This window comes from Schistocerca gregaria, chromosome 2, assembly GCF_023897955.1.
Source record: "Schistocerca gregaria isolate iqSchGreg1 chromosome 2, iqSchGreg1.2, whole genome shotgun sequence".
Lineage (NCBI taxonomy): Eukaryota > Metazoa > Arthropoda > Insecta > Orthoptera > Acrididae > Schistocerca > Schistocerca gregaria.
The window spans coordinates 961,193,198-961,212,711 of NC_064921.1; the positions used below are offsets into that span (position 1 = coordinate 961,193,198).

A 19,514-nucleotide genomic window follows, 5' to 3' on the forward strand; every position below is an offset into this window, starting at 1 on the left:
TCGGATGCCAGTTGAATCCAATCTTGCCGGGTTGAGAGGTTTCCCGCAGGATTGAATATATAGCCATTTTTAAAACTGGCGGGAATTTTAAATCAAACATTGGACATTTTATACTAATTCCGAGTATATAAGATGCACGTGGATTGTGGTGGCAATTCTTCGGAGGAAAAAGTGCGTCTCATATTCCGTAAAATACGGATTCTCGATGGCGCTATAACATTCCCAGTACGCAATTGTCGCTGTAACACTCTCGGGTGGCTATTTGTTATTATTGATAAATTTCATTTGGTTCAAAGACACGAGTGAAGCAACCTTCAGTCGTGATACTAAAAGTTTAGGAATTTCTCGGTTAGATTATTATAACAAAGCAACGAAGGTTATCACAAATCTACAGATTCCAGTCATTCCGGTTTTTTTTAATAAACGCGCGCATCTGTATTTTCTAGCGATAGGCGGCAAAGTAATATTGTGAATAAGCACTTACTGGCCTTCAAATAAGAAAGTTGATAGTATGCTTTATTTATCAATTACAAATAAGGCAGTTCAAGATCTAAATGACCCTCTGTAGTTCTTAAGTTTTAGCACCAGCAAATAGAAGGCCTCACTTGATGTTCCCTGTCATGAAGAAAACTAAGATAACGAGACCAAAAGTAAAACTTTAATTTTCACCGAAATCCGCTTGCCTTCATGCAGAATGTGAGGTCCCTAGCAATGTGTAAGATGAGAACGCTCTATGCTACTTAACTGACACCGTGAGGATGCTTGGAGCCTCTGTTTCGTTTAATGAATCCACCTGGTAAAGAGTCGCAGACTGGTGACCAATGGTCAAGAATTGGTCGAACGACGGTTTTGTACTTTTTTTTAGTTGCTGAATTAATAAATCACAATCAGGCATCTGCTTTTACTGCAGCTAGATGTGTGTGACCGTTCCATTTCAGGTCACTAAGGCTACTATTTGCTATTTGACTGTTTTACAACATGCAGAGATTTCTCGCCACTTGTTTAATTGAACAATAATGATAAATAATAGTAAAGTGATTCTGTACACTATATTAATAATTAGTTTATAACTAAAATTCTATGTATTATTTGTGCTAAACAAGCTAATAAACATACTAAAAATTAGCTGGAAAGTCTTTCTTAAAGAATGCCACTGCTTCCTATTTTCACTACAAGATAGCTAAGATTGATCTAATGCTACCTTCAGGACTACAGTGATTATCATCACAGACTAAGAACAGAATATACTAAAAGTCAACATGCATCTCTGCAATGAAATATTTCATGGAATAATGTGCAATACCATATAGCATATATTATATGGGTGGGTGTCTGCAGAAGACATTAAACAGTCGTGCGTTAAAGATTCCTCCAGAAAAATCAACAATTGTTCCTGTCACAAAACGAACTAAATCATATTGTTTGAACACTTAGTAAGATTCTCCTATCATAAAATACAATCAAAATGCAATCTAGATTTCTTGGCATTATATTTGATTCAAGAATGAGTTTGGGAACCTCATAAAACACTTCTCCAGTACATGCAAAAATGCATTGAATCTCAACAACAAGAGCAGTCTGTTGTGGGGAGCTCACCCCAACGTTCTTCTTACTTTGTATCATATGTTGATACTTTCTATATAGTTTACAAATGCACATTCTACCACGACACTGACAAAAGTACTTAGCACTGCTGGACAGTTTACAGAACAAAAGCCTAGATATTTGTCTTGGAGCTAAGCTTTCTCCCTCCCACTAACCCCCTTCTAGAAGCAACAGAAATGTCTACATATTCGCATAACACAGCAATGTGATCCTTATGATTTACAAAGAATGGCGGATACTTACTGCCCACTGATAAAAAAAGTGTGAAATGCTCTCAAATTGGGAATTACATCTATTAAAGATGCAAAAGTTGGAAATATCTGTAAAATAAAATTTGTAGATGTGAAGTACACTCAATGTTCCTACATGATTATCAAAACACCTATCATAATAAATATTCGTGTAATGTATGTTGATTGTTCTAGCAAAGGAAAAGAACGGGTAGTTTTCACTTCCATCGTACCATGAAGACAAACAGGCAGGTTATATTGAAAATATATTTCAAAAATGGATAAGAATAGTCTCACTGAAAGCACTTTCTTCTTTCCATAAACTTATGTTTCATCTACCAGGCAATGCTTCCATATTTATAGCTGAAACATTCACTGTTGTTGCTGCTTTAAAATACACACTATCCATCAAAATCCCCAAATCTCTAATAATCAACTCAGAAAGCATTTGAAATAAATTAGTTGCAGAAGTTGGAACAAATGAACTATTAAATTAAATACATCCTGGACCTTGTAGATCACTATCATCAAGCAAACCAGGTTTGTCAAATTATGGAATTCACATGGGCTGAATCTCATCCCAGCATAAAAACAATGACAAAGCAGATCAATTAGCGAGAGATGAGAGTAGCAGTGGAAGACATGTGGACATAAAAATCCGATGCACATACTGCCTCCTGAAAATAGATCAATTGATCTCCTTCGGCAGCAACAAAAGAATGGAAGTTAGTTAACAAGTCGGAAAAGCTATGTAACTATACAGCCACTCATACCATGACACACATGGCCCATGAAATGCAGAAAATTAAGAAAAATAATAGCATTCATTGTGAGAACGTGTCTCAATCATTGACCTTTTTCTGCCCACTTAAAATTGGCATACTGTGGACACAATTGTTCATCACAATTGGTTATTTAAATCACAGCCTGTATCAGTGGAATTGCCACAAGAAAATGAAAGTCAATTTTCACAGCAGATCTTGAGTCATGGTCACTGTCCGTCACTTTGCACTATTCCAGTTCTTGGAGATACGACCAAGAGTGCAGATGACACTTTAGTCACATTCATAGCACAAGAAAACATAATAATCTAAAAGGAACGATGAAACAATGGAACCTGCAGGTTGTAATATGAAAAACGTAAGAAAAGACAGACTGGGCTGCCTGTGAATGAATGGTGTCTTTCTTTTTCTGACTAAGGCTTGACCAAAAGATTATGTGAAAGTGTCTTAATTGTGCCCGTCTGCAACTTAATGTGTCATCTTTATGGTAAGTAGCAATCAATCTTTTCCTACATTGTTAAAAGGAATGATGGGCATTGAATTAATAGAGTAACTGAATTAAATGTTTTAATACAAACAAGTGGTTAGCTGTCTACTTGTTCCTAATAGCATAATGGAATACATACAACAATTTCAGTCTGAAGGCAAATTTAAGAATGTGTGCCCCAAAATATATTTCTGAAGATGGTCAGATGTTATTTACTATATTTGTAAATCCATTTAATTTGAGATGACTAAAAAGTATGTATGCTACAAGCCAAAAATAACAAAATTTAAAAAAATATAAATTAGGTTCCTTGACAGTAACCACACATTTGTATCCAAAGGCCAGGAAGCAGTGAGTTTACACATTAGAGTACTGATTAGAGTACTGCAGTCAAATTAATCAGTATAATTCCCAACTAAGCCATAAGCTTCAACAACTTCATTATGCCACCAACTTACAACACTAACAGTAAATCTCTGGTCAAACCACATTTTCTCCATATCAGTGGCTGAAAATCAGACAGTTGTTTCTAACACATCCTTTGACACAAGCTTGACTAAAGATACCTACAGGGCATGTGGAATATTGCTTACATCATATCTCAAACATCTAAGGGAATTTAAACTTTTTGCTACCTTCATCAATTTTCAGTAAAATCTTTTCTTTTGGCTAAGCAAGCATTGTAATTATTTCATGACATATTTTAAGACCACAGGAAAAAAAAACTGGTAGACCATTTTTTTGCCAAAGTTATTTTATGATCCACACGCTTCTGTAAATTACAGCACACAAATGCCCAACGGCACTGACCGACTGCCATGTCACCCTCAGCTCATGGGCACCTGCACATACAATGGAGGGGGGGAGGAAGAGGAGCAACCCTGAATGTTACACTAAATCATACTAACAGTGGACTTCATTTTGAGTTTCCCCAACTTGCACTCAGAAAGACAGGTGTTGTATTCTTCACTTCTGCCTTAATGTTAAACCATATCCTCCATTTCAATGCTTTTTTGTTTTAACAACTGTGTCGTTCAGTGTAGTGCTGTTGTTAGTGAGTCTTGGTGATCAAAGGAAGATTTTTATGCTGTTTCTTTTTTTCTTGCCTGATACGTCACAAAACTGTGTTACACATGTTGCAAGAAAAAAAGAAATAGAACAAAAATCTTCAGCCGATTACCAAAACTGACTAATAACACATCACTGAACAACACATTGCTATTAAAACAGAAAAAAAACATTGAAATGACTCACCTACATCTGAAAATCAAAATAAAAACTAAGTTGCATGGAAAGTAAAAAGATTTGGAGAAGAGACTTAGGGCATAATAACACGAGCAAAGAATGCCTTGCAGCTGCAGACTGAAGTGTTTTCATACTTCTCAAGCCCCAGAAAGTTCAAAGATAATTTAAGATCTTAATGCCTTAGCTGTTTGGAAAAACAAATCCTACAGCTGTGCAGCTTAGTGTCAGTTTGCAAAGTTGCCAAATGACATAAGAAAAAAAAAGTTATGAAAAGGAGATTTTTTTAAATAAAGTTTTAAGAGTTTTCAAAGAAAGTGATGTAACAGTGTTTTAAAATTAGTAATAAAATGAATTATTTACATGTTTTTGTAAATACTGAAACCTCAGAATGAACCAAATATATTTTTTTACTTAACATTTACTAGTTCTGCCTCTTTTACCCCAGGGCAGGTTCATGTTTTTTATTTATTACAAAAATCTTGTACGACAATTAATATGAATCACTGTGCTTCATTTTTTGAAATTGTTCTGTAAAATTTATGTGTGTGTTGTCCCTCCGAGTTTTCCATTTATACGTTCATGATAATTACTGTATTTGTAATGGAAAATGTTTCACATTGTGTATTTTTACCACCACATCCTAAACAATTCTACACTTAGTGCCTGTGGAATGAACAACCTTACCAACTATCAATGATAATGATGATCATGCTTTCTTGACATGTGACACATCCATGAAGATGTGTAACTGCTGGGCTGATGGAATAATAAATGTAATTTAGTGTTGTCGATGTAATCCAACAGATGGAAATCAATAATGGAAAACCATTAAAGATTCTGTGCCAATTGCAAGTGCTCAGCACTCGCAATCTGCCAATAAAGTTTGCCTGGATACTGAATGAACACTTGAGAGGTGGATGCAAACCACACAGTCAACAGCAACTGCAATCAACAAAGTTATATGGGCAAGAACAAATACCAGTATCTTATAAGCTGAAATGAAATATTCCAACTGGGTTGGCCTATTGAATGTGTTACCTATTCTAATCTGTGCGCTATTCTTCACAAAAATAGGAAGCCAAATACAATGGTGGAGTTGCTACAACCGCACTGTTGAATTTTCTCCTTAATAACCTGTGTTATTAAATGTGTGTTTCAAAGTTATACAGCAAGGTTCCCATAACTCACAACAGTATCTTTATCTGTATCTTTTTGTGTATTAAATCAAGGTAAAATGGTAATTCTATACATGGGTGTGAGTGATGGTCACTAAAGTAAGCTGCACCACACCTGATACAAAGTCACTAGGCCTCATCCAGAGGAAAGACCGGCTCCCTTAAGTTAGTATGCTCCTACCTCTCCTTGCTCCATAAATTTCAAAATATAGTCTAACATCTACTAAATGTAGTATTTGCACGTATAATAACAACAGGATATAGTAATTAGAATAAGATTTTATTCAACATTTCATAATTCAATACCTTAGCTAGAAATCAGCAATGTGAGATTTTTCGAGCAGTTTTGGAGTACTGTCGCCAATTTATTATACAACCGTAAGGTTTATGAACCGAAGCGGTTTGTGCGTGAATGTGTGGTCGGGGGCATTTTTATTAATAAATCACCTAAAAACCTGCGGTACATTCACATTAACATTGAAACATTGTGGTGGCCAAAATTACAATTTGTACAAGCAGCCTGTGATTTTGCAGTCTAACGCCTCGACGCTACCTCACACATAAAAGAGAGAACTGAAGTAATCGTCAGCTAGAGGCCCTGTAACTTTTATTCGTTAAGTATAGGGCGGGACGGTTGACAGTCTGGCACTCTTGAACAAATCCTGTCCTGTGTAAGCGGTCTACAAATTATGTGGCAGTTTCCTGCGTACTAATTTTCACATCAATGATTTTTGATTCATACCTTTAAAGACGTACCACGAACTGGATGCATTGATCTAACATTTCTCTTTCAACGCTGATAAACTGCAACTTATTTTCCGCTCCTACGTTTGCCAAGCCATCCACTCCGCTTCTTAGGCTGCATAACAAAGTTGTTTGATGTCTTGAAGACTTTAACATTGACCAGAGCCACCTACTGTATGTTACCCCGAACTGACAGCGCTCTGCATGCACAGCTATCTGTCCGCTACTTGCTAAACCACAGCTGAGCGATTCGGATGGAGTGGCGGGAAGAAACGCGGTCATTTCCTGTGCTTCGGTTGTAGCTCTTACGTGGTTTTGCTGTATTTGAAGGACGGTGAAATATTACAGAGGAAAATAGAAGACGCATAGTGAAATGGTCGCCAACAACAGCAGTTACGACTGCCTTTCATCGCTCATCTGACTTCACATTGCATAAAGTAAACTCGTTTTTTAGAATATAGACAGGTTTACAGTTGTACCGTTCACTAATTGAAATTGGATCAAAATATGTTGCAGTAAACTATAAACGATTATGTCTCTCGCACATTTTAGGGAAACATGGAATTTCGATTCAACTACCAATAGTGGTTCCTTGTTATTTTAATTTTAAAAAATTCTGATTATTTATCTTCCCCTACGGTTACAGCGCTATGTCGGAATATCACGTTTAACTGTGAGTCAAAAACTTTACGTATTATTGCAGGAAATTGAAAGCACAAGTATAATTGTCATCAGCCTTGGTATGCTTACTAGAACATTACTTATAATTCAGTGAAATTGAACAGATAAACTTTGGCGTTCTACGGATCGGAGCGTGGAATGTCAGATCCCTTAATCGGGCAGGTAGGTTAGAAAATTTAAAAAGGGAAATGGATAAGTTAAAGTTAGATATAGTGGGAATTAGTGAAGTTCGGTGGCAGGAGGAACAAGACTTCTGGTCAGGTGACTACAGGGTTATAAACACAAAATCAAATAGGGGTAATGCAGGAGTAGGTTTAATAATGAATAGGAAAATAGGAATGCGGGTAAGCTACTACAAACAGCATAGTGAACGCATTATTGTGGCCAAGATAGATACGAAGCCCACACCTACTACAGTAGTACAAGTTTATATGCCAACTAGCTCTGCAGATGATGAAGAAATTGAAGAAATGTACGATGAAATAAAAGAAATTATTCAGATAGTGAAGGGAGACGAAAACTTAATAGTAATGGGTGACTGGAATTCGAGTGTAGGAAAAGGGAGAGAAGGAAACATAGTAGGTGAATATGGATTGGGGCTAAGAAATGAAAGAGGAAGCCGCCTAATAGAATTTTGCACAGAGCACAACTTAATCATAGCTAACACTTGGTTTAAGAATCATGAAAGAAGGTTGTATACGTGGAAGAACCCTGGAGATACTAAAAGGTATCAGATAGATTATATAATGGTAAGACAGAGATTTAGGAACCAGGTTTTAAGTTGTAAGACATTTCCAGGGGCAGATGTGGACTCTGACCACAATCTATTGGTTATGACCTGTAGATTAAAACTGAAGAAACTGCAAAAATGTGGGAAATTAAGGAGATGGGACCTGGATAAACTGAAAGAACCAGAGGTTGTACAGAGTTTCAGAGAGAGCATAAGGGAACAATTGACAGGAATAGGGGAAAGAAATACAGTAGAAGAAGAATGGGTAGCTCTGAGGGATGTAGTAGTGAAGGCAGCAGAGGATAAAGTAGGTACAAAGACGAGGGCTGCTAGAAATCCTTGGGTAACAGAAGAAATATTGAATTTAATTGATGAAAGGAGAAAATATAAAAATGCAGTAAATGAAGCAGGCAAAAAGGAATACAAACGTCTCAAAAATGAGATCGACAGGAAGTGCAAAATGGCTAAACAGGGATGGCTAGAGGACAAATGTAAGGATGTAGAAGCTTATCTCACTAGGGGTAAGATAGATACTGCCTACAGGAAAATTAAAGAGACCTTTGGAGAGAAGAGAACCACGTGTATGAATATCAAGAGCTCAGATGGCAGCCCAGTTCTAAGCAAAGAAGGGAAGGCAGAAAGGTGGAAGGAGTATATAGAAGGTTTATACAAGGGCGATGTACTTGAGGACAATATTATGGAAATAGAAGAGGATGTAGATGAAGACAAAATGGGAGATACGATACTGCGTGAAGAGTTTGACAGAGCACTGAAAGACCTGAGTCGAAACAAGGCCCCCGGAGTAGACAACATTCCATTAGAACTACTGACGGCCTTGGGAGAGCCAGTCATGACAAAACTCTACCAGCTGGTGAGCAAGATGTATGAGACAGGCGAAATACCCTCAGACTTCAAGAAGAATATAATAATTCCAATCCCAAAGAAAGCAGGTGCTGACAGATGTGAAAATTACCGAACTATCAGTTTAATAAGCCACGGCTGCAAAATACTAACGCGAATTCTTTACAGACGAATGGAAAAACTGGTAGATGCAGACCTCGGGGAGGATCAGTTTGGATTCCGTCGAAATGTTGGAACACGTGAGGCAATACTGACCTTACGACTTATCTTAGAAGAAAGATTAAGAAAAGGCAAACCTACGTTTCTAGCATTTGTAGACTTAGAGAAAGCTTTTGACAATGTTGACTGGAGTACTCTTTTTCAAATTCTAAAGGTGGCAGGGGTAAAATACAGGGAGCGAAAGGCTATTTATAATTTGTACAGAAACCAGATGGCAGTAATAAGAGTCGAGGGGCATGAAAGGGAAGCAGTGGTTGGGAAAGGAGTGAGACAGGGTTGTAGCCTCTCCCCGATGTTATTCAATCTGTATATTGAGCAAGCAGTAAAGGAAACAAAAGAAAAATTTGGAGTAGGTATTAAAATTCATGGAGACGAAGTAAAAACCTTGAGGTTCGCCGATGACATTGTAATTCTGTCAGAGACGGCAAAGGACTTGGAAGAGCAGTTGAACGGAATGGACAGTGTCTTGAAAGGAGGATATAAGATGAACATTAACAAAAGCAAAACGTGGATAATGGAATGTAGTCAAATTAAATCGGGTGATGCTGAGGGAATTAGATTAGGAAATGAGACACTTAAAGTAGTAAAGGAGTTTTGCTATTTAGGAAGTAAAATAACTGATGATGGTCGCAGTAGAGAGGATATAAAATGTAGACTGGCAATGGCAAGGAAAGCGTTTCTGAAGAAGAGAAATTTGTTAACATCGAATATAGATTTATGTATCAGGAAGTCGTTTCTGAAAGTATTTGTTTGGAGTGTAGCCATGTATGGAAGTGAAACATGGACGATAACTAGTTTGGACAAGAAGAGAATAGAAGCTTTCGAAATGTGGTGCTACAGAAGAATACTGAAGATAAGGTGGATAGATCACGTAACTAATGAGGAGGTATTGAATAGGATTGGGGAGAAGAGAAGTTTGTGGCACAGCTTGACTAGAAGAAGGGATCGGTTGGTAGGACATGTTTTGAGGCATCAAGGGATCACAAATTTAGCATTGGAGGGCAGCGTGGAGGGTAAAAATCGTAGAGGGAGACCGAGAGATGAGTACACTAAGCAGATTCAGAAGGATGTAGGTTGCAGTAGGTACTGGGGGATGAAGCAGCTTGCACAGGATAGAGTAGCATGGAGAGCTGCATCAAACCAGTCTCAGGACTGAAGACAACAACAACAACAACAACAAACTTTGATGGATACTTCCCAATGCAATAATATTTTGTAACCAGCAGAAAAAGGAGTAACAACTGCAGGCACACAGAAATTGGTGCTAAGACCCAGTGTGACCAAAGCAACCAGCACCCATCCTCAAGAGCGCCCATATAGTAGTTTGAGAAGGGGTGGGGGCTAGACCTGTGGGTATGAAGTATTTTTAACATTTTGGAAGACGAATGGCGATTTGAAAGCAGCCATAAAATGTTCCCGTTCCGGCCCTGCCAAAAACGTGCATAATATCGACTTTCAATCAGTTTCTTGAAAGATAAACAATTAACTATACAATACTTTTTTCCTTTCCCTGAGAGCTGGGGGGAGGGGGCGGTTCCCCCTTGCCCATACTATCTTAGCATTTTCAAATGTGTTACGTTCGCCTTTCACACAGTAGATTCTCCATAAAGACAGAGCTGCGGAATAAAAGTAACTGCAGTTGAGCAACACGTGAAATAAAATCTTCAGCTAATGTTTTCCTGCTCGTAATCCTACTGTACAGCAATGGTCACTTGATTCTAGTGACTTTGGTGGTGTTTCCTACAATGCTGTCATACCTGCTTGTGCCCAGAAGTGTGACATTCATGGTTATGGATTTCAAAACACACTTTCTACAGAAGATGCATTTTCCGATTCACAAGTCAGATTATACAATGTAAAGGACAAAATACTGCCAAGATGCAGCTTGTTTCATTCCTCTTATGCCAACCTCTTCACCTTAGAATAAGCACTTGTTCTCTAAGTCCTCAATTATTTGTTGGATGTATTCACATCTCTGTCTTCTCCTACAGATTTTACCCCCTACAGCTCCCATTAGTTCCCTGGAAATTATTCCTTGATGTGTTACTACATGTCCTATCCACCTGCCCCTTCTTTAAATTGATGTTTTCCACATATTCCTTTCCCTGAAAATTCTGTGAAAAAATCTTCATTTATTATTTTATCTGTCCACGTAATTTTAAAACCCTTCTATAGCACCATGTCTAAAATCCTCTCTCTTCGTTTCCACTTTTTTGTAGATGTGCAGTATCAGAAAATTTTTGCCACCAATTGAGACCACTGTTTGACACTATTAGGCATCTATTGGCCAGTTCTGCCCTCTTTGCCTGTCCTAATCTGTGTTGCGTGTTTTCCTTGATTTGTCTGTCATGTATTACTTTGCTTGTAAGGTAGCAGAATTACTTCACTGTGTTTACTGTGCTTTTGAGACAAATTTATTGCTCATCCATTTTATACTACTACTCATTACTTTTGTATTTCCTTTATTTATTCTCAGTCCATATTCTGTACTCATTAGACTGCCCATTCCTGAACCTCACTTTTTTTAACGTTTTTGGTTCTGTGGTGTATAGATTGTACACTAGAGCAGAAAGACTGCATCCTTGTCTTACACCTAACACCCTTTTCAATTTGAGCACTTCATTGTTGATCTTTCAGTCTTATTGTTCCCCCTTGGTTCTTGTATATATTGTATATTACCCATTTTTCTCAATAGCTTACACATATTTGTGTGAGAATTTGGAACGTATTGTTTATAGTGCTCATGACATGAATGAAAAATATAATACATCCATGAACAATGTCAGTACCATGTTTGAAAACTGTTTTCCTCTAAAAGTTATTCAAATTAAACAGAAGTCTATAATAAAACCATGGATTACACAAGGCATAAAGATTTCCTGTAAGACTAAAAGGAAAATGTATCTGTTGACCAAGAATAACTCCAATGCTGATGATTTAGCTAAATGCAAGGAATACTGTAGAATATTTAAAAAAAAAAAGTAATTCAGACATCTAAACAAATGCACTACAAGAAGAAGATAGCAATGTCAGGGAACAAAATAAAAACAATGTGGGATTTAGTGAAAGAGGAGACTGGTAGACCCAGAAAGGAACAGGAGCGAATAGCATTAAGGGTAGATGACACATCAGTAACCGATGGACATAGTGTGGCAAATCTATTTAACAAGTACTTTATATCCATTACTGATAGAATGGGATTGACAGAATCAGTAAATAATGCCCTTGAATATCTGAAACTAGCCTTTACAAATAGCTTCAGCTACTTGAATATGTCACTCACTTCACCAAAAGAAATAACTTCCATACTAAAATCTTTAAAAACAAAGCATTCCAGTGGTTACGATGAAATATCAACAAAGTTAATTAAGGCATGTTCTTGTGAGTTTAGTAAAATTCTAAGTTACTTGTGTAACCAGTCAATTATAGCTGGGACATTTCCTGACTGGCTAAAATATGCAGATGTTAAGCCTCTATTCAAGAAAGGGGATAAAGAGATACCATCAAACTGCAGACCGATTTCACTTTTGCCAGCATTCTCAAATTTTTTTATAAAAACTAATGTACAGGAAGCTTCTCAACCATCTGACCACAAATAACATATCAAGAACACATTTTGGTTTTCTGAAGGGTTCTGATATCGAGAAGGCTATTTACACCTACAATGAAAATGTACTTAATTCATTAAATAACAAATTACAAGCAGCAGGTATTTTTTGTGATTTGTCAAAGGCATTTGATTGTGTGAACCACAACATCCTATTAAATAAATTAGAATTCTATGGTGTCACGGCCTGTGCTGCAAAATGGTTCAAGTCATACCTCACTAACAGGAAACAAAGGGTGTCAGTGCAAGGGACTAGTGAATTAAGTCATTAGTCATCAGAATGGGAAGAAATTACATCTGGTGTCCCACAAGGATCCAGCTTAGGGCCAATGCTTTTCCTTGTGTACATTAATGATCTCTCATCAGTTACACTGCCAGAAGCAGAGTTTGTTTTGTTTGCAGATGACACAAGTATTGCAATAAATAGTATGTTGAGTGTAGTTCTAGAAAGATCTGCTAATGATATTTTCATGGATATTAATAAATGATTTAAAGCCAACTCACTGACATTAAACTTCGAAAAGACTCACTATATGCAATTCAGAACCTGTAAGAGGTTTCCACCCAGCATATGCATAAAGTATGAAGAAGAGCAGATAGAAGAGGTTGACAGTCTTAAATTCCTGGGATTACAACTTAACAGTAATTTCAGTTGTGAGGAGCACACCACAGAACTGCAGAAACGCCTTAACAAATCTGTATTTGCAATTCGAGTGTTAGCAGACATAGGCAACATAAAAATGAAAAAGCTCGCATACTTTGCCTACTTTCATTCCATAACGTCATATGGTATAATATTTTGGGGTAACTCTTCAAGTCAAACAAATTTTTCAGAGTCCAAAAGCGTGTAATATGTTTTATTTGTGGAGTAAATTCACGGGCATCATGTAGAAACCTCTTCAAAGAAGTGGGTTTACTAACCACTGCCTCTCAGTATATTTACTCCTTAATGAAATTTGACCTAAATAATATATCTCTTTTTTCCAACAAACAACTCAGTTCATACATACAATATCAGGAACAAAAATGATCGGCACAAGGGCTTGAAAGCATTTACTTTAGTTCAAAAAGGGATCCCCTACTCAGGAACACTCATCTTCAATAATTTGCCAGAAAAAATAAAAAAATAAAAAAATTAGTTACAAATAAAGATCAGTTTAAAGGAGCCTGAAAGACTTACTAGTGGCCAACTCCTTCTACTTCTACTCCATTGACAAATTTCTTAATAGAAACAAATGATGTATTGTATATATCCATACTATTAGTATTGTTATTTCAGGAAAAAAAAAATTGACATGTTCCACATTCACGAGGATCTCCTCAGCACAGATCTATGGAACGAAAAACTAATCTAATCTAATTGTGCCATTTTATATTCTCAAACACATTTTCTAGGGCAACAAATTCTTTTTTTAGAGCATCTCAAATCTTATCCTTTGGTATCAGAGAGATAACTGGTAACTGGTTTTCATCTTACCTAACTAAAAGAATGGTTAATTTTGTATTAACAAGACCAAGGAGTATATACAACGAAACAGCATCTTTACCATGGCAAATAATCATTGCTGGAAAACCACAGGACTTGAAACTAGCCAGTTATATATCTATATTTTTATTTCTGTAGGCGACCGACTTGTATGGCATAGTTACTTCTGCTGAACCTACAATGAACAACATCCCTGCAGTTGATGAGTCTTCATCCATTGACGGCAAAAATATATGACGATATCAACCACATGGAATTGTCTGCAGGACCTGCTCGCTTTAACCTAAGTGTGCATGAGACATGTTGAAACTTGTGGAGCATCATTACGAGAAATCTTCAGGCATTGGATTTCAGGAGAGCCACTACTGAAGAGACAGACAGGTTTAAGCAACAGTCTCTGAACCACCTTGTGGTCAGCATGACAAAGATCTGACCATGTTACAATGCATGTGGCGGTCACACAATATTGAGTGTTGCCTCACAGCAAATGCTTATTTCGCAGTTTACCTTTGAACAGATTTTCTTAATCTGGGTTAATATTTCGTTTTTTACTTTACAGTCTTTCCCCGCATATGGCTTCTTTTCCCTTTCTCTACTCCTCTGTAATGTTAGCTTACACATGTTCACAGATATGCAGCTGATTGCAAAATTATTTTAGAACTGTTTATTTGTGCTTACTCAAGGCTAGTTTAACATGATAAAATTAAGAGAACTACTACTTTGAAAAAAATACTGCTGCTTTTTCACTTACATTAAACAGCCACTGTCTGTCTCCTGCTACTGTCTACATCCAAACTCTGTGAAGCACGTGGCAGAGTGTATGTCCCATTGTACCTACATGTTCACACATTTCACTTATCTACTTGTCGGTGCCATCTCAGTTTGTTATTTGTGTGCATGCCCCAAATTTCATACATGGAGTTTAATTTATTGTGTGTCCATTAATCTCTCTCTCTGTTAGCTATAAGTACTTTTTATTTATTATCAATTGAATAATACGAGTTTAGTTGTGGCACTGAAGCTTTGACTTTTGTTTCCAGCTTGCCTTCTGACACAAGGCACTTTAATCCCATGTACAATCAATTTCTTATCCCCACTCCAGTTACAATTTATGTTTTTTGTAGGGAGAAACAGGGTTCAGAATAGTGATGGAATATGTTTAACAAAGGTTTATATTATTCATCAAGACTGCTTTGAAAACTACTTCTCACCTCTGTTTCTTTAAATTTGCTCCAAACAATGCTGCCTATCACTATGTTGCTTAGTACTGTATGTGTTTATACCAGCTAAATGTATTTTACTGTATTAACAGATGTGTAATCGTTATGTTTGTCATTAGTATTATATCCTTCTTTCCAAACAGACAGCCCAGTCCATGGATAGGGACAATTTTTCAAATACACTTGTAGTAGCAGTAATACTTGTGGTGGTGGCCATGGTGGTGATGCAGCAACAGCAGTGGTAGTATTTTTATTCGTGTGTGGATTACTTTTACAAGAGCATTGGACATTTCATGGTGTTACAAATTAAGAACAAAAAACACAGTTCATGTGAACAGGTATTGTTTAACAGGGCTAGGACAAGTGGTCAGTTGTGGCCTTCTAATAGGAACAAACCCACAGTTCTCCTGAAGTATTATAGGGATACAGTAGAAAACCTAATCATGATGGCCAGATTTGGATAATCATCTCTGTTGTCCAAAATACAAGGCTAATCTGTCAAAATGGTGCAATGTATACATTGTGTGCAATCTGTTTTGTTTATACATTCTTGCAAAGAAGTTATCTCATAACCTAAAATGCTTGTGCTACATTCTCCATTCATTTCTGAATAGTGATTATCGTACGCACTATAAGTTGAGGTCAGGACCATGACAATGATGTTTGGTCTCCATTTTGTGCACAACAACTTTCCATTTCCTTGCCTGAAAAATTGAGACAACACCCCTCCCATATATGTACTCGTCCATTTATACATTGTGTTACACAATGAGTGGCAGACAGGAATATTGAAAGTCAACTATTTGATTTTACCAGCTATTGGGCCAAGTCTTTCATCAGATGTCGACAATACCCACTTACATGTACATAGGCATAACTTACACGTATAAGGGGAAGTAAAATGAAAATGAGATGGAGGGGAAAGAAGTTAGTTAACTGTTGTTACTTAACTGTTTATTATTTCAAAAGTAATCGCCATAACTGTTAATACATTTATCTCACCGCAAGACAAGGTGGTCGATGCCTTCATGAAAAAATGTTTGTGATTGACTATGGAACCATGGTTGTACCCAGGCTGGCATCTCCTTGTCCAAAGCAAATTGACAGCCGCAATTGTCTTTCTTCAGGGCTAAAAAAATAAATAAATAAATAAATAAATCAGAAATTGTATGGGGAGAGGTTGGGACTGTATGCAGGTCTGCAAGGGCTTCCCAGTGAAACTTATGCATCATACTGGAAACAACCTTGGCAAAATGTAGGCTAACCCGTAAGTTTTGCTGGGACACCCTTACACATCCTCCGTACACGTACAGTCCTGATCTGCATTTTGCTCGGCATGTCTAGCAGGAACCAAAAGACAACAGAGTGGATACTGGAGCCTTCATCTTGGCCTTTGAAGGTGTCTGATTGCCAGAGAAGGTCAAGGTGATGGTGTATTGCTGTGATGTCAAGCTGTAGATTCCTCTTCCCATGTTGTGCTACAAATGCATGCAATCTGGACACATGTTTGTGTTGCAGTGCCTGCCCCATTTGTAGAGATTGTGCCCATCAGTTGCGCATGAATGCTGCTTGTGCCCCTTCCCCATCTGTGACAATTGTGGGGATCGCCATTCCTTCTGTTCACCAAACCGCATCATTTTGAAATGCAAAAAGGAAATCTAGAAATATTGAATCTTGAGTGCCTCACATATCAAGAGGCCAAGAAGCAATATGATTGCCTACATCCGATGCATATGATAGTGGTGTATGCTACTGCTTTGACAATGTTTAGTGTCTATGCCATCACCCTCCGTGTCTTCTACATGTAACCCTCAAGGGCTGCTTGACTGTATCCATTCCCATGGGGGTCCTCCTCCTTCTGGTTCCTCCACACACCGTTTGTGAATGTCGACATCAGTCCCCAACCTCCACCTGGAGAAGCAACATCTCCTCTACCACCCTTTACGAGGAAGGAGTCTCTTGGGGCACTCCCTTCCCAGGACTGCTGAGCTGGAACCAGATGTCAGCACGTGATTCAAAGAGCCACAGTTTGCAGGTTGTAGCACTTCATTTACCTGATCTGTCTCAGAATCTTGGGCAGAAAAGCCTTTGAAGAAGTCTAGATCATCTAAGGACAAATACAACAAGAAGTAGTTCACCAAAAAGAGGTAGGTTCCGACAGCCACTGTGCCACCAGACCCCACACGTATTTGAGGGAGCATTTCTGGTGGCCCTGACATTGTCCCCCCCCCCCCCCCCCGCCTCCCCCCCCGAAGCACCCTGATTTGGAATTCATGTGTATTGATGATGTATCTTCACCACCAGTGGCAGCAGGCGGCACTGAGGCACGGCCTGTCTCCTTGGTCCCTTCATGCTTTCATGGGATACAAATAGTGTGATCCTCCATTGGAACTGTAGCAGTTTTTTCCCCACTTGGCTGAGCTACAACATCTTTTGTGCACTTCCCATTTTTACATTGTTCTCCAGGAACCTTGTTTCCCGACAATGCAGACCCATACCCGCCGCAGGTGTCAGGGCTATATTAAGAACTGGAGTAACTATGAATGAGCATCGAGTGGTATTTACAATTACATTCTGTCTCTGTCTGCAGCAAACAAACTTTACTCAACACAACTTTGGAAGCTGTGGCTGTTTGTGTGAAGACATATCTGGAATTTAGTATTGGTTAAAAACAGTCTTGGTTGCAATTTTAGTTTTTAATTTTTCAACTACGCGTTTCGCCTTATTTAGGCATCTTCAGGTTATCTTAATTTTTATTTTATTTTATTTTTTATTTTTTTTTTTTAAGGGGGGTCCTTTAGTCAGTGTAGCCAAAGGGCATCATAGAATATGGCCACGAGTTTTTACCGAGTTTAACTAAGGCAATGTTAGCCTGATATATTCGACGATGCCCTTTGGCTACACTGAGTAAAAGATCCTCCTAAGAAATACCAAATTAAGATAACCTGAAGATGCCTAAATAAGGTGAAATGCGTAGTTGAAAAATAAAAAACTGAAATTGCAACCAAGACTGATTTTAACCAATACTGTTAAGCACTGGTTTGCTGTATGCCACATATGGGTTGGAGGAATTTCTATCTGGAATTTACCATCTGCAACGGCACCTCCCTCCCTATGATGAGGTGTCCCTAAGTGGTGTCTGCACTATTTTCTCAGCTCTCCCTGCCCTTCCCAATACTGGTTGACTTCAATGCCCACAACCTTTATGGAGTAGAACTACAACCACTGGCCATGGTAAACCTGTCAAAAAATTGCTCAGAGCTTGGTCTTTGACTTTTAAACAGTGATGTTTTCACACATTTCTGTGTGGTGTATGGGTCTTATTTGGCCACTGACCTTTCCATTTGCAGCTCAGGACTTCTCCCATCCATCCATTGGAGAATTTGTGATGACCTATGCAACAGTGATCATGAAACTTCCTGACAGATTAAAACTGTGTGCTGGACCAAGACTTGAACTCGGGACCTTTGTCTTTCACGGGCAAGTGCTCTACCAACTGACAAAAGTAAAGCTGTGAGGATGGGGCGTGAGTCATGCTTGGGTAACTCAGTTGGTATAGCACTTGCCTGCAAAGGTCCCAAGTTCGAGTCTCGGTCCAGCACACAGTTTCAATCTGCCAGCGCACACTCTGCTGCAGAGTGAAAATCTCATTCTGGAAACAGTGATCATGTTCCAATCTTTTGACCTTCTCTCAGCGTCAGTTGTCTGGGTGTCCACACGGATGGGCTCTTTCCAAAGCTGATTGGAGTACATTCACCACTGCCACCACCCATTGCACCCCACCACATGGAGGTATAGATGTGGTTTTCCAGAGTGCAACTGCAGCCATTCTGTTGGCACTTAGTCATGAGCCCCTCTTCCTTGGGATGCCCCCGTCAGAAGACAGCACCTTGGTGGACCATGAAATCACCATGGCCATTAGAAACTGCAGGCAGGTTCTCCAATGCCATAAGTGACATCCATTGATAGAGTACCTCATTGCATTTAAACAGCTCCGTGCCTCGGTCTGCCACCTCATAAAATGACAGAAACACACATTCTGGGAGTGGTATGTTGATAATATTGGGCCACAGCCCTGATTTGCAAGTTTGGGCAAAGATTCTATGCCTCTGTGGACACCAATACCCCATGGTGTACCTGGTATTCCTGTGAATGGCGAGTCTACACTGACCCAGAAGCTGTTGCTGAACATTTTGCTTTTCATTATGACCGAGTGTCTGTGTCTGAGAATTATCAGCCTGCACTTCATGTCCTCAAACACAATAGGACAACTTCCGTTACAATGTACTACATGTCATCTGGAATCTTGAAATGCTCTTTTCAGAGAGGGGAATTCCTCAGTGCCCTAGCCCTTTGCCCTGACATGGCTCCATGGTCATAGTGCATCCACACCTAAATGCTCAAACACTTACCAGTGGATTGCCGATGTCATATCTTTGCCA

General features: G+C 38.4%; 1 protein-coding gene across 1 annotated transcript in view; it reads right to left on the bottom strand.

The window, feature by feature from the left end:
- Positions 1-6,465, bottom strand: part of LOC126335439 (uncharacterized) — an 81,443-nt gene extending 74,978 nt beyond the window's left edge. The window contains exon 1 of the mRNA XM_049998721.1: positions 6,267-6,465. Within this exon, the coding sequence (XP_049854678.1) occupies positions 6,267-6,296 (30 nt within the window). The 5' untranslated portion in view covers positions 6,297-6,465. The remainder of the gene's footprint in view (positions 1-6,266) is intronic.
- Positions 6,466-19,514: the final 13,049 nt, after the last annotated feature.